Raw genomic sequence first — 18,024 nt, forward strand, 5'->3', positions numbered from 1 at the left:
AAAAAAAGCCCTCTCCCATGTATTAATTTGTCTGCCCTTTTATCTTCCCACGTTGCCAGCTGGTTCTTCCTGCTTGCCTCTCTAAAACAACCCATTTAGAGGTTCTTTATTCAGTATTTTCTCTGGGAATTGCAGCCCTCCACCAGAAGGGTGTGTCGAGCCCAGCGGAGCCCGGCTTTCCACATTACTGCTCCAAGGGCATTGGGGAAAACTTGTTGTTCTTGATTTAATCCTGTTAGTGCACATTCATAATAACTCAAAGGTGTTGTGTATTACATTTCATTACATTATGTTATATTATGTTATATTAGCACACACCTACTTTAATGAAAACTCGATTTTTGCTCCGAAGTCTCTTTCAGTAGGAGATTGTGGGTCAGGCTGCCTCCTTCCCTGCACCCTGTAACCCTCCCCGAGTGTTTACCTTCTACTTCATGTTTTAGCTTATGCTTCCTCCTCTGGTAGCAAATCATATAATCCCAGACTGGTTTGGATTGGAAGGGACCTTAAAGTTTATTATCCAGTTCCAGCCCCCTGCCATGGGCAGGGACACCTTCCACTGGAGCAGCTTGCTCAAGGCCCCATCCAACAAATGTCCCTTTGTGCAGCATCAGCTGGGCCCTTTCCCCCGTCACCACCCTGCATCGACCTGAATTCAGCAGGAGCGGTGTGGCAGAGGCCGTTTTCTTGTCCCCTTGCAGTGCTTGCTTTGGGGGTATAGATCAAAGGTGGATTTCTAACCGAGGGCGGATGATGAATGTAACTACCTGTGTAACGATGTTTTCGATACTTGTGTGGCAACTTCCTTGTAGAAATCATTTGTGGGTTTGGAGGCTGTGTCAGTAGTAGCGAAGTTTATTAGAGACAAGCTGTGGTAGTGGTGAGACAACTGAGTGCAAAGCAGGTTGGTCCCAGTGGGGACACCAGTGGCTGGTGGATGCGGCAGCGGGTGAGGATGGGGAGGCGACAGGGGCAGCCGGTCTGCAGGGGCCCTTCCGGAGCTGTCAGGTTCTTTGTGCTGTGTTCCTGGAGAGGCCTCGGGGATGCGATGGGGCTGGCGGGAGCTCTCCTGCCTGACGTGACCTGCCGAGGGAGAGCAGGATATGGGGCTTTGCAGGGCTCATCTCCACACTGAGCCTTGCTCTTGCATCCCACTTGCTCTGGGACTGACCCTTCTTTTCCCTCTCCCCCCTTGCTTGCTTAATTGTACATTTGAAAGACTCGTGGCTGACTGATTCCACCTGCCAGTTCCTCATGTTCATGTGGCGCTGAAAGTCTTATTTAAGCACACTTACCACTAATAAACCCCCACTGTCAAACACATTTTCTATGCAGTCTATAAATGCCCCATAGCTGCACCCTCTGCCCCTGCTTTCTACCACAGCCCATTGCATCCCAGTGCTCCACCACCAACAGTCACAACCGCGACCCTGCACACCCGGCTCCTTGCACTGCGTCTCTCCAGGGAGAAGAAACCACCTCCAGCCCCTCTTCACCACCCAGGAAAGCCTGGAGACCCCTCGTCCTCCTCCTCCCCGCGTATGTAGCAGGACTAAAGCAGTTCCTGGCCATGCTCACAGGCTCCTAGAGCACAGCTCACCTTGCACATCCTTGCACACGGGCTCAGGGCACGCAGGGCTGGCACATGCCGGCTTTCAGCCCACCGCTTCTTCCAGCTGGTGCTGCGGGGACTCCTCTTGCTCCCGGCCCTCTGTGAGAAGGAGACAGCTCCGGTGACCGAAGCCCCGGCATTCACACCCTGCAGACCTGCCCCCGACCTGAGCACTGCCTTTAGCTGGGTCTATTCAGTCGCTGTGGGTCATTTCCCCCTCAAACCATTAAGGTCATTAAGAGCAGCAATTAATTAGCACATCCTCCACCCTGCCTGTCTGCTGCCAGCCAGTGCTTTGCCATCGTGACACACTGAGCATTACCCAAGGCTCTGAGACAAGCTCTAACAGTGTCGTTTCATCCTTTACAAGTGGCATTTTGGAACAGAACCTGATGTTTTATGTAAGTCAGCCACCTCAGGCTACCACCATTAAATCCCTCTTTTTCCAAGCTAGTGGAGCAGGGGGTGCTGGGGCTGGTTCTGTGTGTATGAGGCGTTTATGAGCTTACCAGTGTGCCTCCCTGTTTCCAAATCTCGGTCGATGGGAGGCAGGGCAGAGCCAGCTGCTTTGCATACAAATTAAATCTCCCCGAACTTTAATTAAATTGCTGTGTGAAACTGAAAATGTGTAGTAGATAATTTATTGTTTCACTTCATTTCCCTGCCAGTCGCTAAGCCTGTCTCGCTGTGACAAAGCCAATAAAACTCAGTGACAGTGCTCGTAAGGGACCTTGCCCAGCTCAGAGTGGAACCCGCCCTCTGAGGACCTGTGGTGCTGCACAGCTCTGGGGCCAAGCCCACCACCTCCATCGGCCCAAGATGGGGAATGGTCTTAGCTTGGACTGTGGACATTGCTCAGAGCCAAACCCTCACATGCCTCATGGTTTGCTAATAGGCCCTGTCTGTAGCAGGTCAGTGCTGGTTCCTCACCACAACGTTGCTTTTACCACTGGTACCACGAATTGTCGTATCCCTCTAAGTCAAAGCATAGAGATGTTACTGTGTGAGGGTCTGTAAATGGTCTGCATACATGATGTCGTGCTGGCCCCCCTCCAGCAGGCAGTGGTAGGTCTGGATCTCCTGCTCCAAGCGGCATTTGACGTCCAGAAGGGTCTTGTACTCCTGGTTCTGGCACTCCATTTCTGCTCGTATTTCAGCCAGCCGCTGCTCCACGCAGGAGATCTGGTTCTGGAGCTCAGCCAGGTATTTGTTGTAGCGACATTCGGTTTCCGCCAAGGATGATTCCAGGTTTTCTTTCTGACAATGGGAACAACACAGAGGTACTTGGGGATGCTGCAAGCTTCACCCGTCTGGTTACAGGTACAGCTCCAAAGTGAGCCGGGGGGCCGAGATGCGAATTGTAGTGGCATCACCTACCATAGTGAGCTGGGCTTGTACGTTGATTTCCAAGGCCTGCAGCTGACGTCTCAGCTCTGTAACCTGTTTGTTGCTTGACTCGATCTCCTGGCTGCTCGTGACCACCTCCAGATTCACCTCTTCCACCTGCAAGGTTAGACCCCTTGCTGCGGCAGGGGCTTCACCACCCTGCTTGTGCACACCCTGCTTGTGCACAACTTGCTTGTGCTCCCCCTGCTTGTGCACACCCTGCTTGTGCTCCCCCTGCTTGTGCACACCCTGCAGTGCACCTGGGCATTTCCAAATCTGAAGCCCCCCATTTATTCCGTTGTGACCCTGCAATGCCATGTGGTGGCCCCTCTGCCGCAAACAGAATAATACAGGGACTGGGCAGTGCAATCGGAAGCTGAGCACATCTGTGACACAGATTAAGGCATCTCAGGAAGTGTTCTAAATCTTTTTTCCCTTTCGCTCAAGAGGCAGAGAAGGGGACAGCTCTGGATGTGTTTCGTACCTTGCAGGCGTACCACTGCTCAGTCTCTTTGCGGTTGCGCTCCATCAGCGTTTCATACTGGCACCTCAGATCCTCCAGGATCTTCCTCAGGTCGGGACCAGGGCAGGCATTGACCTCCACGCTCACATCTCCAGTGGCCTGTTTCCTCAGACAGCTCATTTCCTGCATGGAATAGGTGCACCATATCAGTAATACTGACACTTGGGGCGGGGGACACTTTCCTTCTTCTTGCTCCTTAATTCCCTATGGGGCAACCTGACCTCCTCGTGATTCGTCTTGAGGCAGCACATCTCTTCAGTCAGGGCCTCACACTGCAGCTGCAGGTCGGTCTTGCAGCTCGCCAGCTGGTCCAGCACCGGGCGCAGGTTGCAGATGTCTGTGTCCACATTCTGCCGGAGACCACACTCGGCCTCGTACCTTGAGCCACAGCCAACAAAGAGAGGTCAGTAAACCATGGCGAGCCTTGGAGTTGAGTTTGTGGGGGGAAACATTTAGGATCAAACTCTCCTTTCACTTCAGGCATGCCATGCTGCCAACATTGTCAATGGCAGCCAGCCTTTCACAGAGATGGGCAGTTTAGTAGGGCAGCGTGACAAGCAGAGGGTTGGGATTTCCCCATCACCACTGCTCACCAACCCTTCTGCAGGCAGTGTGAACCCCCCCAGCCCAGCACAGGGCCGTACTCACTTCACTCTGAAGTCATCAGCAGTCATCCTGTTGTTATCAATATTCAAGAGGATTTTGTTAGTCTCCATGGCTGCACACAGGATCTGGAAAGGAAAACGCAGGAGAGGGATTCTGGCTTGTGGCTTCCTCTGGCTCCCAAAGGCCCCCAGAGGAAACACCTGCTTGTGGTAATGCATCCCCCTCTTTATAACAATTCCATATATTGGGATTATTAATCAATTAGATGGCATCACAGTGGGGAAACTCATGTGGCAGCTTGGCAGGGCAGGCTGGGCTGAAACTTCTTTGTAAACGCAAGTGTCCTCCTCCCTCCAACCATCATTTCATATAAACTATGGCTTCGACTGCTCCTCCAGAGACAGAGCTATTGCATCTAACATTGCTCTATCCACATGTGAAGGCAAAACCCATAGAAATATTAGGATTGTCTCGAAGAAGACAGGTTTACCTGGTTCTGAAGGTCTTCGATCTCCTTATGATAGCAGCTGTAGTCCCGTGGCTCGCAGCTGGGCCCTACCTTGGCGTACCACTCTCTGATCTTGCACTCGAGCTCGGCGTTGTCTCCCTCCAGCAGCCGCACCTTGTCCAGGTAGGAGGCCAGGCGGTCATTGAGGTTCTGCATCGTTGCCTTCTCGTTGTTAGCAAATAAGATCCCATCACCGCAGCCAGCACTAGCCCTGGTGAACCCACCACCTCGAGTGCAGATGCCTCCACCGCCGAATCCAAGGGCAGAACAAGCCCTCTGGGCAGCTCCGAAGCTCCCACCAGCAGCACTGCCGGCGCTCAGCTGCTTCCCAAGTAATCCCTCGCTTAAACTGTCACCAGAAAAGTTGCCGATCACAGCACCGAGGTCATAGGTAGCGTGTCTCCCCGGGGAGGCGGAGGAGACCTTCCTTCCGCTGCCAGCCGCGGAGCTGCCCGCGCTGCTCCTGCCTTGGGAACAGGCAGTAACAACCTGCCTGACGGCACAGCTCATCGTGCGAGCGTGGATCCAACCCCGAGCCCAGGACGAGCTGCACAGATCGCTGCAGGATCCGATTGTGATCCCTCTGTCCCCATAGTCCTCTATTTATACCAGCCCTTGTGGATCCTGCTACCGGAGAAGGGCTGTTTATTCTTCCTCCTTGTGACCTGGCTAGTACTAATTTACTTTTTTTCAGCTGGAAATATTTCCCCAAAGGCGTTTGTCTCCAGAAATCCCACAACAGAAAGGTGCTTTGGTTAACAGAAGCGTGTTTCAAAACTACATCAAAAACGTTACTTCCTGAATCATCAGGTCTGACTTGTGATGACAACTAAACAAGAGTGACACAAAACCTGACGATACCCGAGAGTGCCCGGGGAGTGAAACACCACAGCAATTATCCATCCCCGCCGTGGGCGAGTCTACCCGGAAAGGGAAAGCTGTGGGAAAGCTGTCCTATCTGCCGGAGCCTGTTCGACCCCTTTGTGACCAGAAGCGAGGGTGCCCCCTCCATCAGCTGCCCTGCAGCCTTGGGACAGAGCCAGCAGAGCACCCTGGGGGTACTGCTTCCTGCACTGCTTCGCCGTGAGGGTCTGTCCCATCCTGCTGGAGCTGAGCGAGAACCTGCCGAGCTGCAGGTCATTTGACTGGGAAATGCGCTGCTCTGGGGGAGCACAGATGAATATTTGCACTGGAGTGCACCAGGGATGACTTTTTACTTCTGTTTCTCCAGTGTGCATCAGAGCATCCCCTTGCAGAGGAGAGATCCCGTGGGATTTGGTTTGTTGCTTTCCAGGGTAGACAAAACATCCAAATCGTTACCCAAACCAAAAGAGAAGGGGCATTTCCTGAATGCCAGATGCTGCAGTTCACTGTCAGTGCCCACTGCCAAGCGAGGACGGCCGTGTGAGGGGGTTCACAAGATCCCTAAAGCAGTAACACAGAGAATCGCAGAAGCAGCCTGATCCTCATCAGTCTGACCCAGTTCCAACCAGCACCACAGGAATTCTCCAAATTTAATCTAAGGAAAATGTCTTAGATTTAGAAAAGACACTGGAAAAGCTCATTTAGAAAAATATTTTATTTTTTTTTTTTTACTCTTGGAATGCTGAATTGAGGAAGAAGGGAAATAATTAAAATGTTTTGTCATCTGAATCTTTCATTTGTTTAATAATATTCATACAGCCATGCTAATGCTGGCTGCCTTCCCCCGTGTGTGGCTCAGCGTTGGGTTTGGCATCCAGGTCACCTGCATACATGGCATGAAGGATGCGTCAGGTCCAGCCTCTGTCAGAAATGTTGCTTATGCCATTGCAGCAGCTTCAGTAGTCTTGATTTTTATCTTGACACTGTAAATACAGAACGGCTTCGATGTGGTGTGGATTCTGTGTGTGCCCATGCTTTGTTACAGCCGCAATAAGCAGGAGGAGCTGGTGCCGTGGTGCTGTGGCACGCCCTGGAGCCTCTGCTGCGGAGCAGGAGCAGAAGTGGCCAGAATCTGTCCTTTTCCCACAGAATTGCTGAGAAATCGGTGCTGAGCTAACACCAAAATTCGTGTAACTGGGAAAGCACAGTCCTTTCTTTTCCAATGCGAAAAGTGAAAACATTGATGAGTGCAGTTTATTCGGTTATTCATGAAACCGAAGCAGAAATGTCCACGTTTCTTCCATACAGTTTGAACTTCAGACGTTACCATAGGTCTCTGCAGCCAAAGGTGATGAGAATTTTGCAGCGTTTGTAAAGGAGAAGAATAATTCCCCTCTTGGTTTTATTGGGTTTGCGTCAACTTCGTGGTAGCTTTTTTTTTGTATGCAAGAGTTGACGTTTTTATTAAACCAGCTTTTACACCCATTCACACCTCAAGACCTGGCCGCAGTTACAGCCCTCACTTTATTAAAAGAGATTTTCCTTTTCTGATGAGGAGATCTGGTAATGATGGGTTCTGCATGTGTCGTGGAGGCTCTTTCCATAATTAACTTTTCCTGGCTTCCAGACTGGAGTCCACAGACAGCACTTAGCTCACCGCAGCCCTGCAGCCAGCCACAGGCAATGCCTCATGAGTGGCCTCAGCTGACCTGGACCCCTCGCAGGCAGCGTGCACCCGAGGGAGGAAGAGGAGGAGAGGAATGATGACTTATGAGGGCTCCCACAGGCATTCCAGGAAGAGCAGTGCAGACCTGACAAGGGAAAATTATTACTTCAAGTAACAAATGAGCAGAAAGGCATCCCCTAGGCAAAGGTGCTGTTCCCATTTAATGAACACTATGAAAAATGACAAGAAATGAACTATTCTGCAGCTTTACATCTGCAGCTTGAGCTGGGCTTTATAAAGGAGAGCAGGATGGTGGTAAATGGGTGCTGTGGCCTTATTCCCGAGGCTTGTTCTACCGCACCAAATTGTCAGATTAAAAAGGGCAATGGAAATGAGAAGGAAAGATGAGATTTCCCCTGAGGAAGTCCTTTGGTAATCGCAGGATATTTTCATAGAATCCCAGACTGGTTTGGGTTGGAAGGGACCTCAAAGCTCCTCCAGCTCCAACCCCTGCCACGGGCAGGGACCCCTTCCACTGGAGCAGCTTGCTCCAAACCCCTGTGTCCAACCTGGCCTTGAGCACTGCCAGGGATGGGGCAGCCACAGCTTCTCTGGGCACCCTGTGCCAGCGCCTCAGCACCCTCACAGGGAAGAGCTTCTGCCTAAGAGCTCATCTCAGTCTCCCCTCGGGCGGGTTCAAGCCATTCCCCTTGGCCTGTCACTACAGGCCCTTGTCCAAAGCCCTCTTCAGTTTCTTGAAGTCCCCTCTCAGTGCACCCTTTAGTGCACTGAAGTGAGTGCAGCACCTTTTAGGCACTGCGAGCTGCTGTAAGGTCTCCCATTAAGGACCCTTCTCTCCTCCAGGCTGAACCAGCCCAGCTCTCTCAGCCTGGCTCCAGAGCAGAGATACTTTAAGAGTGTTTCCTGAGCTAATGCATGTGGACTACAGAAAGTAGAACGTGCCCCCAGGAAGGCGAGCCAGCATTTCACGTTATTACAAACACTCCCTGAATCACTGCCTGTCTTCGTGTCCGACAGAACTTCCCTGGGGACTCAGACATGACCCAGAACCTGAGTCCCTGCCGGTGCCAAGCTGCTGCTGTCCCCCCGCGGAGCTGCCAGCCCAAGTTAGGTTTAGGTCAGTTTAGTCACTTATTTGGGTTCATTCTGCTTTTTATCCTGTGAAGTGGCCACCAGGGAGTGCCAGGAGAGGGAAGCTGGAGCCAGGCACTGCCAACACTGGACACCGGCTCTGTCTCCTGTATGTCCCTCCAGCCTGAGCAGGGCTAGGTACAGCGACAGAGTGAGAACTGCAGCAGCCCTGGCTCCTGTCTGCTCATTGACACTGAATTCCAGTCTCGCCTATGGAAAATCCTTGTGTTTGCTGTTTACAAAGTGATACTTATTGAGCTCTTGATGTCATTGTCACTCCACTCCTTTTCTGCTCCTTATTGGCTGGTCTGAAGCTGGTCTCCATCTCGCTAATGACACCAGATGCTCCAGGGTTCTGATCCCACCTTTGCAAATCACTCCAGGCAAATAGTTCAGCTTCTCCAAATCTCAATTTCATTCTCTGTAGGCTGGAAATAATAATCACAGTAACCCGCCTTCTCGAGGGCATTGTAAAAACAATTATGTGCTACAAACATGGGGTTTGAAGATCAGAACCATGATACACATTTTAAGTATTAGTTGTTGTACGTGTTTTTGCTGTTACATATTAAGTTTGACAGTGGCATATCCTACGTATTTCTCTGTGTCTCTGCTGATGAAATACCTTTCAAAGGCATTCTTGGGTTTCCTTTTCTCTTTTGCTGTCCATAAAAGTTCCACCATTCTTCACCGAGGACTTGTTTCTCTAACTCCTTGCTGAACCCTAACAGGGACTTGTGTTTGCACCTTACAGAGCATTTGAAAAATGCTCTCCAAAACCAGTGCTTACCCATCTCTTGAATGTGATAGCTTGTCCGTGTTTCACAGGCACAAACTGTGGGCAGCAGTGGTTGGTCTTCTCCTTCTTCACAGTACTGTAATGTAACACAGTGGTTACTTGTGCACTGCCTGAGCTTGTCTCCTGTTTGTGATATCAGGGTTCTGTGGAGCTGTCAGTGACCTCTGCTCTGGTCTGTGTTTCATTTCCTACCCTTTTCTGTAATTGCTCAGCAGTGATGCAGAATGATAGCATCTCTTCACACTCCCTTTTCTGGAAAGACCTGGCAGGTTCCCTACTTCTTCGATCACCTTCCCTCTCTTCTGCTTGTCTTGGCATGCCCAGCATGACACCATCAGCACTTTCTAAGAGCCTCTGCAGGATGCCTCTGTAATTGTTCCCTGAGGACTGTGATGTCTTTGGCGAGGCTGGCAGTGAATCACCATTAATGGTCCCAAGGATGTGCTCCATATCAGCCCCAGGAGCTCCTTGTGCTGCATTATAAGCGAAGGGAAGCCAATTTACTGCAAATTATCAACATTTCCCTTGGTCTAAGGCCAAACATGAGGCCATGGCCCAAGACTGGACAGAGCTCCCTGGTACCACTGGCTAGAAAGCATGAAGTTGGATCTAAGTGATTCCATCAGGCTTCTGGGTCTGAAATGATTTCCTCTCCTATCTAGCCCTCAGGTGATGTGGGACCAGGGCAGCATCCGTTTGCTCCTCTGCTGCTCTCCAGGAAGTGAGTGGGCAAAGGCGAACCTGGTGCCTGGCTGCCAGCACCCAAACCGTGTTGCCTTCTCCTGATGGCAGCTTGCCTGCAGACATTGTTGGCAGACGGGAACTAGCTTGCGTGTTTTAAGAAGGATTTGAGCAGTGATCTACTAGATGCTATAGTGATAACAATTACTGCTACTCATCCCTCTGTGGATTAAGCAATTCCTACTGTGCAACCTGTTAATGCAGCCTCGGGCAGCATGAAAAGACCTGTATAAAGTTTCATCATGCACAATAATGTGATTTAAAGACAGTCAAGTAAGACAGACGGATGTATGTATGAGATCTGCCAACCAGCCTGACGTTGAGTGCGTGTCTTGGGATGGTACATAGTAGTCCTGCTGAAGATATTTAAGTTCAGCTTACAGGAGAAAGTGATTCTTTATGGTACCAAGAGTTAGAGAACCGAGCTTTGTTTTGTTGGCTTTATTTATCAGTCATGTGGCACGTTGGTATCAGACATCATCCTTCCATCACTGCCTTCATTTTGTATCAAACCTACCTAGTTGGTGTCTTGGTCCTGTGTATTTACAAGCAGTGAGTTCAGTATTGAAAGCTGTATCACATTACTTTTGCTCCAGGTGAAACCCATACCCCTCTGTTACCCTCCTCTTGCTGCCTTCTTGTGGTTTCTTAGGACTTTCCCTGGCATGAGCACACAAGCCTGAGGCTTGGAGGGATCACATACCAGGGACAGACAAGTTTGCAGTTGCAAGAACAAGGGAAAAAAGCTTTATTCAATGTGTACAGAGTGCACGGGGGCACCCACAGGTAATTGGGGTAATAGGGGAAGGAGGAGCAGCAGAATGAAGCAGACACTTTCTGTGACCCAGCCCCATCACACATGGCCCAGATGGTGCTTGGTGCAGCTCCAAGTTCCCTTGAGCCCAGGGCTGAGGGGCCATGGAAGCTGCTCGCCCTCCTAGCGAGTGGTAAGTGCAACCTGCTCCCGGGAGGAGACCACCTTCCCGTCCTGCACCTCCTCCACGATCGTGCGGACCTGGCGGGACGACGACATGACTGCGAAAGGAAGGCAGAGAATGATTGTTCCTGGGGCAGGAAAGATGGGAATTGCTTAACACGTTATCAGATGTCACGTGTTCTTCAGGGGATGTCAGAAATTCCGCAAGGTACTGGAAAATCTTGTTCTACACAACCCTATGCTGGCTGGGAAGAGGGAAGAGCCAGGCTGATGGGAAGGCTCAAGAAGGCCACAGGCACACTCCTTAAATACTTGATGTCACTTGATTTTTCAGGTCTCCATAAAGTCGGACCACTGGCTGTAATGTCCGTTGAGGACAAATCCTTGTGGTAAAGGAGTGCCAGGAATTGCCCTTCCTGACAGCTCTGCCCGTGCTGAGCAGTTGTACAGGGCACACAAACTCTCCTGACAGCTGTCAGTCTGGCTCAGCCAGCGAGGTGGCACAGCACACCCCAAGGGTGGTTTTCACTCCATCAGCGTGGCCACTGCTCTAAGGGCAGGTCTCAAAGCCTTTGGTGTAACAACATCAGTACTTACCATCTCTGCCGGAATGTGAGGACATCGCGGAGGAGTACTGGGAAGAGATGCTGCACGAGGAGAAAACAAAGAGAAGTTAGGGACGGTCTTCTGTTGTTACACAGGCTCTGTATTCAGGCAGAAGGAAAACAGAAAAGGGTGAAACTACTGCTCCTCTCCAAGAGGTAGAGGGACCAGTGGCGCTTCCAGCAGGGCAAGGTGCCTGTTACAGCATCACGTACAGCAGAAACCAGGGACAGAGCCACTGGGCATCTGAGCATGGTCGAGGATGAAGATGAACCCTGAAAGCTGCAACTGGACTGAATCCCCAGAGAGAGCATTTTGTGTCTGTGACCCATCCCCTCCTGATGTGCCCTCCCAGGCAAAGCCCTTCTACGTACTGGGCATCCTCGCCCTCCAGCAGCCGGCGGTACGTGGCGATCTCCTGCTCCAGGCGGCATTTGACGTCCAGCAGGACCCTGTACTCCTGGTTCTGGCGCTCCATGTCGCACCGCAGCTCAGCCAGCTGCTCCTCCACGCTGGTGATGAGCCCCTGGAGCTGGGCCAGCTGGGTGCCGTAGCGGGCTTCTGTGTCAGCCAAGGTGCTCTCCAGTGCCGCTTTCTGCATGTGGAGCAGAGGGACGGGTTCAGGGGGGAATGGGGAGCGGGAGGGACGGGAGCAGCCATGTGTCCCCTTGCCCACAGCCCCGTGTGCCCCTGACCCCTCGTACCGTGCTGAGCTGGGACTGCAGGTCTATCTCCAGGCTCTGGATGGTGCGGCGCAGCTCTGTGATCTCTGTCTTGCCGCTCTGAAGCTGCTCCGTGTTGATGGCCACCTCCCGGTTCAGCTCTTCCGTCTGCAGCAAGGCACAACCAGAGCCGTCCCGTTAGAGCACCGCTGAGCGGCACAGCCCCAGCCCCACTGCCCGGCGTCGAGCAGCTCACCTTGCTGAAGAACCACTGCTCAGCATCCCGGCGGTTCTTGTCCGCCAGGCTCTCGTACTGCTCCCGCATCTCAGCCAGGATCTTGGTGAGGTCGATTCCAGGAGCAGCATCCATCTCCACGCTGATCTCGCCACCCACCTGCCCGCGCAGGGCATTCATCTCCTGGCACAAAAAGACACACGGGATACACATCAGAGTGCAGTTGGTATATTGCTATCATGTCAAATACCTTGGTTGCACCCAGCACACAGTCCTCTCCTGAAGGTCCTATCAGAAAGGATTGGTTCCCTTCCCCTTACCCACTGGAGTGTCTCCTGACAGCCCTGACTGCAGAGATGTTCCTGCACTTTTCCCTGAACCCTTTCCATTGAGCACAAGGTACATTTTGTAGGTCTCAGTCTGAGCCGGGCTCTGTGCTCACCTCCTCGTGGTTCTTCTTGAGGTAGGCCAGCTCTTCCTTCAGGTTCTCGATCTGCATCTCCAGGTCAGCTCTGGCCAGGGTCAGCTCATCCAGGACCCTGCGCAGGCCGTTGATGTCGGCCTCCACACTCAGGCGCAGAGCCTGCTCCGTCTCAAACCTGGGGACACACACACACATTTCCACGTCAGCCCAGCTGAAAAGGGATTTGCCTTGTTTCCTTCCCCAGATATGTGTTTCTGCCAAGCATCTTTTCCTAAACCTTTGTGCACAGCTCTCCACAGTGCAGGAATGTCAGGACAATGCTGTGTCCAGGGAGAGATGTACACTTCCCAAAGGCCACACTTTTAGGGAGAAGTGACCTGGTTGGAGCAACTTCAGTCGCAGAAAGCAAAGCAAAGCCTCAAGCAGGCTGGCTTCTCCTTCCTTCTCATCAGAGCTCTCCGAGGCATTGGACTTACTTGGTTCTGAAGTCATCAGCTGCCAGCCTGGCGTTGTCAATCTGTAAGACGATGTTGGCATTTTCAACAGTTGCAGCAAGAATCTGGCAGGGGATAAAAGAAATCGAAAGAGTGAAAAAGTAGTTCCAAGAAACAGCACACTGCTGCCTGTGTTCCCATTCAGGAGCAGGGCGGGAGCAGCACTGAATCTCCTGCCCGCTGGGCTGGACTTCCAAGGATAGAGGCAGGATGCTCATGCTCAGTCTCCCATTGCACTGACTGAATGTGAAGACATTGGCATGGGCACATGCCACGGCCTGTTGCCCTGTCAGAGTGGCACCTCCAGGCACTCACACCATGTTTGGAGTCCTGGCAGCACCCTGGGATTTGTCTGGCATTGAACAGCCCAGCCGAGGAGTTAAAAAGGGCTGAGGAAGGAGTCTCTGGTGCCTGCATTGTTCTGCTTTCGTAACAACACCCGAGGTGCAAATATTTGTTCTGGGATTTTGGAAGTGATTGGCCATTTAATGAGCGGTAATTTCTGTAGCCACAAGCTAATGGAAAGCTCTCACTGAGTTCTGGTGCTTAGGGAGTGTCCAAGCAGTAATCCGGGAATAGTGACGTGGTAATTTCCCCCAGTGGTGCAGGACGGGAGGGAAGGGTCTGCCTCCCTTTGACTGCTCGCACCTGGAGACAGCTTCTGCCTCCACTTTGCTAAGCTCCAGGTCAGAGCACGCCTGCCAAGCTGCAGTGCGAAGAGAAGCTTCGTGCATCCGGGCAGGAGCCCTTCACCCCAGGGTGAAGCCCCAGAGCTGAAAAGTTCCAGAAATGGGATTTCCCCAGGGCTTGACCCCTGAGCCTGTCAGCCTCATTTCCCTGGCATTTACTCTCACAGAGCAGGTACAGTCATTACCCAACCCTACCCCTCCATCCCCTCCTGTGGAACCTGAGCTTACTAAGAATGCTGTCACCTCGCGTAGGCGGTGGTGAAGGACCGGGCAATCAGCTCTTGATGAGTAATGAGAGCAGAGGAAGGACAATGGTGACAGGATAGGGAGGGAAGGATTCTGGTGCTTTTGTTCAAAGACTTTTGCCTAAAATCAGCCAGAGAGCTGCTAAGAGCAAAGAAACGAGCTTGGCCATGATTACATCTACTGCATTTAGAGCAGGGCACACACTCCGTTCAGCATCTCTGAAGCCACCTACCACAGCCCAGTGTGTTCTGACGCCTGGATTTTATGAATCCCTGTTTGCACCTCTCAAAGTGCAGCCATCCCATAGTGCAGCTTCTTTCTTTATGAACCTCTACCCTGAGCCTCCTAACAGGCTCAAAAAGATCTGCTTTGCAGGATGCTCATGAGAACAACCTGGCATCTCCATTTGCATATCATCCAGTGGGGAACTTCTGCCAAAGAGATATCATGTCCCTGCCTGCAGAGTGCTTAATCAGGAGCCTGGCGAAGGGAGCACATACTTGGGTTGTAAGTAGCATCCAGGGAAGGCAGGAAATGGGTGTTGTGGCAGCATGAGCTGCACAGCATCGCATAACCTGGACCAATGTCTGAGAGCCTCCTCCTGCTTTCCTGCCCATCTTTCTCCCTGCATTAAAACAGCCAGTAGAAGCCCCACCTTTGTGCCTTCTAGAGAACATGATCAAGAAACTGCTCACCATAAATTATGACTATTATTTCCAGCTGTGCTCCTTCTGTTTTCCCATCTCAGGCCAATTATCTGTTCCTTGTTAATGCTCTTCCCTTCAGCTTTTAGAAACAGGGTCATCTTTTTAAAACTGACTTTAATGAAGGTATCTTGGTAATCACAGCATCCTACCTTGTTCCTGAGCTCCTCGATGGTCCTGTAGTAGGGGCTGTAGTCACGGTCAGGACCAGGCGCCTGTTTCTTGTACCATTCCCTGATCTTGACCTCCAGGTCGGTGTTGGCCTCCTCCAGGGCACGCACTTTGTCCAGGTAGACAGCCAGGCGGTCGTTGAGGTTCTGCATCGTCTCCTTCTCGCCGGCCTGGAGGATGCCATCGCCGCCTCCAAAGCCAGCTCCAAAGCCAGCTCCAAAGCCGGCTCCAAGGCCAGCCCCAAAGCCAGCCCCATAGCTGCCCCCAAAGCCAGCGCCGAGGCCCCCTCCTACGCTGCTGCAGTAGCTGCCCCCATAGCCACCCCCGAAGCCTGAGACCATGCGGGAAGAGACAGAGTAGCTGCTGGAGCCTCCGTGGACGCTGGGGGCTCTGTAGCCGCCGGTGCCCCCCCGCACGGAGGAGAGCCTGGTGGAGCCTCCACCCAGGCCCCCGGGCCCCTTGAGGGACATGGAGGAGGAGTACTGCCTGACAGTGGTGCTCATGGCGAAGGCTGCTGGAGGCTGTAGGGCTGCAGAGAGGCAGAGGCTCGGCAGCGCAGGCAGCGAGTGCTGGCTCCCCCCTGGCCTGGAGCCCTTTATAGCCCGGGCAGGAGGCGTTGCCGGTGCTTTTTTTTCCTCTTGCATTCCCGATGATTTTCATCACTCCGAAAATCTGAGCCAACTTCCAGAATCATCATTTTTCCTTTGTTCTGTTGATGCTTTTTGTCGTATTCCAATAGAAATGTTTTATCTCACAAAGGGCGTCTTTATGCTTCTTCCGTTTCCAAGTAAATACTCAGGTGTGATTCAAAGGAGGAGGCTCCTTGCTCAGGGCTACATTTTAATACTGCTTTGTACTGTTAGCTCTGAAACAGCTACTGAGGCAGTGCTTTAATAGAGGAATTTAGCACCTTTTACTGTGTCTTTTTGTCCCAGTTACTACAGTTCCTGTCTCTATTTAGGCTTTATACACAGCACACATGCAGGGACAACCACTGTGTCGTGAAGCCCTGAATGTACATCACCATCCTGTGAGTACAGCGGTGCTAGAAGGAACTTGGCTACCAGTCCTGGAAAGACCTGTCCGCTCTTTGATCCACAGGGAGAGGGATGTTCTGTACTGAAAAAGCAATGAAAAGGGAGTTCATGCTTCAGGGCTCATCCAGTTCTTCAGTTTGCTTCAGAGACCACCCAAGAGTGGAGGAATATGAAAAGGCAATAGGCAGTGGATGTTTTGTGGTGTTCTTTGTGAATGAGAGCCCAGCAGACCATTCAAGAAGGCAGGGTATGGCTACTGGCTGGCATGAGTTAAAACCTATGAGATGCTCCAGGAAATAATGTGGAAAAGCATACAGTAGATAAAGGATGTAAAGAACAAAGCTCCTGCTCTCTAAGCACAGTGAACAAGAGCACAGACAGTGACAAAGCTTAGCAGCTAATGCTGATGATACTTTCTGTGATGAACATTTCAGGTGTGGCCAGGGAGGACAAACTTCAGTGTGAGTTTGGATTTTTCAGCTCCCATGTAAATGGAGCTGCAGGAGAGACACCGGTTGCCTCTGAGGAGCAAAACGGCTCAAAGAATGGGCGCACACAGCATGGTCAAGCTCCTCTGGCTACTGTCTGCACTGACCTGCGTCACGGGCAGAAACCACATCTCAAGTGTCACTAGCTAGTAATGCAGGGTGTGGAGGAGAAGATATTTCTCAAGTGTGTACATGGTGAATCGTTTGACTGTCTTCACAGACAGGCCCCAACAGCCCCTTCCCAACAGCCAAGTTCTGCCTTAGATCATTTGCCAAAGGAGGGGGGAAAGAACATGGAAATAAGCAGCAAAGGTACATTTCTAAGTAGCTTTAAAGGGCACGACTCCCTCCACTTTATCTGAAGAAAGCTGGAAATGATACAGGAGTCCTGGGAATATCAGGAGTTGGCCATGAATAGAGACAAGTCTGTACAACTTGGAGACCTGGAGAGCTGGAATCTCGGCTGTGTTTGCTCTGGCCAGAGGATGGGTTCAGTCTCTTGGCAACAGCATCTTCTTGTCACATGAGTGCGAGGGGATGGAGCATGGAGCCTGCGGGCACCCACTCCCTGCTCGTCCTCCCCGGTGCCGATGGGAACAGCTCAGCAGCTCCAAGGAGCACACGTTCCCGTCTGCATTTCCTCACCTTCACCTGGGTGATGCAAAGGGGCAGAACTTGTGGGCTGTCCTGGCAGAGTGTGTCAGTGGCACAGAGAAAGGGGAATGTCAGTGACAAAACCAGCACAGAGCCCTTGTGAAGCCCAGACCTTGACCTGGGCAAGGGCTTTCGGACCAGCCAGCCAGCAGGAGCGATCGTCTCCCCACTGGTCAGCTGTAGGAAGAGTAACTGTCACAATATCCAAGGTTAACAGCAGTGACAGGACAAGGGGGAATGGCTTGAACCTGCCCGAGGGGAGACTGAGATGACCCCTTAGGCAGAAGCTTTTCCCTGTGAGGGTGCTGAGGCGCTGGCACAGGGTGCCCAGAGAAGCTGTGGCTGCCCCATCCCTGGCAGTGCTCAAGGCCAGGTTGGACACAGGGGCTTGGAGCAAGCTGCTCCAGTGGAAGGGGTCCCTGCCCATGGCAGGGGTTGGAGCTGGAGGAGCTTTAAGGTCCTTTCCAACCCACACCAGTCTAGGATTCTATAATTCTATGATTCTATATTCATCCTTTACATGAAATTGCCTTTTCTTTTATCTTTTGTTTCCTATTTAACTGCTGTGTCATAAAAATACACATTGCTCAAAACATCTGCGCTATGTTGATAATACCACAAGGCAGCAATTAAAGTCATGAAGTGTTAATTAAGACTTAAAACCACATGAAAAATTCTAAGACACGATTTCCATGACCTCCCATTGAAGACAACCACAAATGACTGCATGTTGTTTGTATCACACTCTCTTTCAAGTAAAAGGCTGACTATTAACTCAGATTCTGCCTCTGTTTCATGAGTACATGCACACTCTGAGCCTCTT

At 51.7% G+C, this 18,024-nt stretch overlaps 2 protein-coding genes across 2 annotated transcripts; both read right to left on the reverse strand.

Annotated features, from left to right (window-relative positions):
- Positions 1-1,026: 1,026 nt before the first annotated feature.
- Positions 1,027-5,145, reverse strand: LOC136023909 (keratin, type I cytoskeletal 19-like). The gene is made up of 8 exons (XM_065698913.1): positions 4,618-5,145; positions 4,170-4,252; positions 3,743-3,899; positions 3,483-3,644; positions 2,990-3,115; positions 2,643-2,869; positions 1,601-1,711; positions 1,027-1,083 (listed from the first exon to the last, which is right to left on the reverse strand). Exons 1-7 carry the CDS (start codon positions 5,143-5,145, stop codon positions 1,624-1,626), a joined length of 1,371 nt encoding a protein of 456 aa, XP_065554985.1. The 3' UTR covers positions 1,027-1,083; positions 1,601-1,623.
- Positions 5,146-10,574: 5,429 nt separating this feature from the next.
- On the reverse strand, positions 10,575-15,594 carry LOC136023906 (keratin, type I cytoskeletal 14). Its single transcript, XM_065698909.1, has 8 exons — positions 15,004-15,594; positions 13,195-13,277; positions 12,737-12,893; positions 12,316-12,477; positions 12,102-12,227; positions 11,772-11,992; positions 11,392-11,441; positions 10,575-10,892 (listed from the first exon to the last, which is right to left on the reverse strand). The coding sequence occupies exons 1-8, from the start codon at positions 15,523-15,525 to the stop codon at positions 10,795-10,797; spliced, it is 1,419 nt and encodes a 472-aa protein (XP_065554981.1). The 5' UTR covers positions 15,526-15,594; the 3' UTR covers positions 10,575-10,794.
- Positions 15,595-18,024: the final 2,430 nt, after the last annotated feature.

This window comes from Lathamus discolor, chromosome 20, assembly GCF_037157495.1.
Source record: "Lathamus discolor isolate bLatDis1 chromosome 20, bLatDis1.hap1, whole genome shotgun sequence".
Lineage (NCBI taxonomy): Eukaryota > Metazoa > Chordata > Aves > Psittaciformes > Psittacidae > Lathamus > Lathamus discolor.

Excerpts from the sequence above, each read along its gene's own strand:
- LOC136023909 (XM_065698913.1), bottom strand. The coding sequence starts at position 5,145 with ATGAGCTGTGCCGTCAGGCAGGTTGTTACTGCCTGTTCCCAAGGCAGG. Across the intron at positions 3,645-3,742 it reads TCAAGACGAATCACGAGGAG|GAAATGAGCTGTCTGAGGAA; the intron begins GTCAGGTTGCCC and ends TATTCCATGCAG. Across the intron at positions 2,870-2,989 it reads TACAAGCCCAGCTCACTATG|AAAGAAAACCTGGAATCATC; the intron begins GTAGGTGATGCC and ends TCCCATTGTCAG.
- LOC136023906 (XM_065698909.1), bottom strand. The coding sequence starts at position 15,525 with ATGAGCACCACTGTCAGGCAGTACTCCTCCTCCATGTCCCTCAAGGGG. Across the intron at positions 11,993-12,101 it reads TGCAGTCCCAGCTCAGCACG|AAAGCGGCACTGGAGAGCAC; the intron begins GTACGAGGGGTC and ends CTCCACATGCAG. Across the intron at positions 10,893-11,391 it reads CTCACATTCCGGCAGAGATG|TCATGTCGTCGTCCCGCCAG; the intron begins GTAAGTACTGAT and ends TTCCTTTCGCAG.